This window comes from Pollachius pollachius, assembly GCF_949987615.1.
Source record: "Pollachius pollachius genome assembly, chromosome: 16".
Classification (NCBI taxonomy): Eukaryota; Metazoa; Chordata; class Actinopteri; order Gadiformes; family Gadidae; genus Pollachius; species Pollachius pollachius.
This window is the reverse complement of record NC_136949.1, coordinates 14,527,057-14,531,471: the sequence shown is the minus strand read 5'-3', so window position 1 is coordinate 14,531,471 and position 4,415 is coordinate 14,527,057. Positions and strand designations below refer to the sequence as shown.

At 49.9% G+C, this 4,415-nt stretch overlaps 1 protein-coding gene across 1 annotated transcript in view; it reads right to left on the bottom strand.

The window, feature by feature from the left end:
• Nucleotides 1–1,572: 1,572 nt before the first annotated feature.
• gpr176 (G protein-coupled receptor 176) overlaps nucleotides 1,573–4,415 on the bottom strand; it is a gene marked incomplete at both ends in the record, with an annotated part of 3,722 nt that continues 879 nt past the window's right edge. Inside the window, 1 exon segment of the mRNA XM_079753955.1 lies at nucleotides 1,573–2,860. Coding sequence (XP_079610081.1) covers nucleotides 1,573–2,860 — 1,288 coding nt within the window.

The window sequence follows — 4,415 nt, the reverse complement described above, 5'->3', positions numbered from 1 at the left end:
ACATAAGCACAGCAAAGGCAACAGCCTTTTAAATATAACTAGAAGGCACTTGTACCTGTTTTGATTCACTGGACAATAGTCTGTGATTGATGCTATTTCCAAAAACGTACTGTGTAGGGTTTATTCCCAAGCCACAATAGAAAACGGCATAAGTGTAAGTGTGTCAGTGTAAGCAATGATTTCACATCGCAGCGTGTCAAATGTGTTTTGGACCAATTTCATTGGATACAATAGAAACTCCAAACAAAGTGATGAATGTCTTTGAGAGGAAGCATTAAGTCATTGGGACTGGGTACAGCTTACCTCTGTGGCGCCCAAGCCATCATTTATTCTGGAAACACCATCTCCTCCTCCTGCTCCTCCTCCTGCCCCTTCTTCCTTGGAGGAGTGTCCACAGGGATTTTTCCTATTCAGGCATGAGCGATCAATGATGGCTGATAAAGGTGATGGGCACTGACTGCCCTATAGATCCTCTGGCTCTGTGGACACAGCAAGTGGGCTGTGGTGTGAACAAAGCATACATGTCAGTGCGGACTGGTGTGTGTGTGTGTGTGTGTGTGTGTGTGTGTGTGTGTGTGTGTGTGCGTGTGTGCATATCCGTGTACATGTGTGTGTAGTGTGTCCACAGGGGTGTGTGTGTGTGCGCATGTGTGCGTGTGTGTGTGTGTGTGTGAGTGTGTGTGTGAACATGGGGAGGTGGTGGGTGGATGACAAATATTTGAAGTGCTGGTGATTCAAAGCACCAGCGACAGCTTGTTCCTGTTGACTGGGTGTTTGTAATCTTAATATACAATTATAATGAAAAACTATAAAAAGATTTATCCAATAGCACGTGTCACTATCTCCGTGTGTCCAGCTTTTTTTATAGTGATTTTCTACAAAAAACCAAGGAAAAACAAATAGACTAATAATGCAATGACAGCGGCGCATCCATTTGCAATCTGAATGATGCCATCTGGCTTGTTTTCCTTATGCTTCTGGGGACAAATAAAAGCCAAGCTTGTAATAGGAGGAACCAACGCCGTGTCTTATATTTTGGTTTTCATTCTGTGTACTACTACAAGTCGTAGACATTATAATACAGATAACACATGTACTTCAGATCATGAAAGACATGGTGATTGTTGACAGCACATGATAAGGAAATGGAAAACACAATCAAACAGCGAATGAATGGATTGATACGCAGCTCTTTGAGAAAAAACCTGTTCAGTCATGTCAAACGTGTTTTATTCTCTAGAAATCTTCAGTGAGCATAATACGTTGCATTTTACGCAACTAAAAGTGAACGAAAGATATACATTGACCAAACAATACAGGGTGTCAGAACGCAAGTCCTTCACAGGACACCCATCTCAAAGCGTCACAGCGGCAGACATAAAACCCTTTCTTACAGTTTGCCAGACTTGAGCTCGCATCGGGACAGCAGAGCGGGGAAACGAGCGGGACTCCAACGACAGCAACACTTAAAAGGTGCAATACAAAAAAAAAAGGCAAATGATGCAGCGCATCTTACGAGACGCCCCCCCGCGGCCACCGGGCCGCTGACGTCCCCTCGGTGTCCGGTCCGATTCAGGGGTCGACGGCGACGGGTATGATGCTGACCTTGTTGTTCCGGCTGATGCGGCGTTCGGGCCGCGGCCGGGGCTGCTTGGTCTGGATCAGCTCCTCGGGGGTGTCCCCCAGCGGCGGCAGCAGCCTCTTCTTGCTGTTCCGGGTCTCGGGCAGCCACTGGGGCGGCAGCTCGAACGGCCCGAAGCCGAACTGCACCACGTCCTCGCTGTCCGTGGGCGTGGCCGGCGCCACCTGGGAGGACGAGGCGTACGCTGTGCACAGCTGCACCGGGGACCCCCTTGGGGCCGGGGGCGCCGGGGGGGTCTCCCCGTCCGCCAATCCTTGCCGCCGCTGCTGCTGCTGCTTCTCCCTCTTGGGGACCCCCTCTCGCCTCAGGCTCCCCGGTCCGGCCCCCCGGTGGTGGCCCTCCGGGGACTCCGAGCAAGGCCCCGATCTCGTGGAGGAAGCGCCGTTATTCTTGCCGTCCAGCTCCTTATCCTGCTCCTCCTCCTCCTCCTCCTCCTCCTCTTCCGACGGCCTGTAGATCTGCTGCTGTCCGATGTTGAACATCTCCAGCAGCTGGCTCCCGGAGCGGCCCGCCGTCTCCAGGCCGGTCCTGGAGCCGCCCACCGCCGGCCCCCTGCTCTCCCCGCCCAGCGACACCAGCCCCCCGGAGCCCACCACGTTGCGGCGGCTGTAGCGCCGGTGGAGCCGGGCCAGCAGGTCCAGCAGGCTCTGGCGGGCCGCGCGGCTGACGGTGAGGAACATCAGCGGGTTGGTGACCAGGGACACCTTGGGCAGCCACACGGCGGTGAGGTAGAGCGGCGCGGGCAGCAGAGCGGCGCTCTCGGCTCCCAGCACGGTGCGGTACACCGCCAGCGCTCCGTAGGGGGCGCTGCAGGCGGAGAAGGCCAGCACGGCGGCCAGCAGGGCGGCGTGCAGCTCGGCCTCGCGCTGGGACACGTAGGGGATGGAGATGCCGCTCTGGGGCGTGCGCAGCGCCGCGATCACCACCTTCTTCTTCTGGCTGGCGCTCAGTGCGCGGCGGATCAGCAGCATAAGCAGGAAGACCAGCGCCAGCGGCAGCACCACGGTGGTGCCGTTGTAGAGTGCCACGTACAGCACGTGGCCCAGGGCGCGGGCCGGCGCGTCGGAGCAGGACGCCGCCGCGTACACGTCCGTCACGTTGGTGGCGGCGAACACGGGGACGCTGGCCACCGCGGCGTGCGCCCACATGTAGATGACCAGGTCCCGGGATCGGGCCTCTGAGATCTTCCTCTCCAGGGGGTACAGCACTGAGTAATACCTGGGGTGGGTAACACAATGGTGAGCCATGCGGTAGGATGATGAGCAGACTGCCCATTAAAATGCAAGAGAAAGGTTCACACTGAATCTCTGAACGGTAGCTGCTGTTTAATGACGCAGAATTTACCAAGAGAAATTAAGATTGTGTCATTTTAATAGGAATAGGACACACACATAGGAGTCCCTGGGCTTAAGTGCACAATAATCAGCATTGTGAGTGTGACATTCATTATGGTAAACCGACCCCATTCAGAACACCATTTGCATTAATGCCTAGTGTAGCTCTTTCAATTATAAAACAAGTCTGTAATATCAAATGGTAAAAGTCTGCTAGAGAAAATGGTAATGCAGTCTGAATGAACAAAATGGGGCCGGTTGCGTGGCCGCTGGAGCTAGGCATATTGTATCAACTAGCTGTTGCTACATCACAACGCATGCACATTCTTATGGATAATCCATTAATCCCACGCTTCCCCTAACGCTATCAATGTGCTTGAACAAAAACGTTTTTACATTCTCTCACAGCAAAGAAAATTGGAAAAATAAATGTGGATCGCTAAAAAAAGAAAAGATGAAGAGAGCTCTGTGGACAGACAGAGAGAGGGATTGCTGGAAGAAGGAGGGGGCATGAGGGGTTGACTCATTGGGGACTAGACATCTTCTGGGGACCAGAAGGTGAGATTTTAGAGAATAACACCCATATGTGTGAGTCCTATTATTGATTTTGTCATTAAGGGCCGATATTTTTCAATTGCAAGCATATGCTTCAGTGTGTGTTGCACGTTTATAAATAAACGTTATACATATATATATATATATATATATATATATATATATATATATATGTATATTTATATATATAAAAAAAAGTTGAAGTGCTCTGTGTTCTGAGTGTGTGTTTATGCATTCCTGTGCATGTATGTGTTTCTGCGTGTGTGCACGGGTGTATGCGCAAGGCTGTGTGTGTTTGTGTGTGTTAGGATGTCATCCTCAAAATGTGATGCAATCTCAGCCTGCCTCTCAATCCAGTCCATCACCCCCCCCCAATGGAACTAAATAATTCAGGGATTATGTTGTTTTATAATAGTAGTGGTTTCTATGGGGAATGGGGGAATCTAGCTCTTAGTACTCAAGCAGATACTTGGAATGATAAAAAACCTGAACATATATTACATTCTCTGGCATCGTGTCTGCGACTCAAATCTTTGAATGATGGAGAAAAATAGAAATGTTTCAGTGTCTTTGCGCAAATGCCATGTTAATTCTGAAGATATGAAATATCGTTTTGAAGTCTAAATGAATTAGGATGATGACTTTGTAATTACAACATGAGAATTTAAATAAATGTAAAATTTGGTATTTCAACTAAAGCTTGAAATATAATTGTATGTATACCAAGAGGTGATTCCTCTAACTCTATTCTCTTGATGTGAATGCTTTAACAATGTGGTGCGCATACTTCAGATCACGGCCCAGCACAGACATTGTGAAGGGCAGTGGCTCCAGCAAACTAAGGCTCCAGCAAACTAAAATTACAACTATTAGTATGAAAAAGT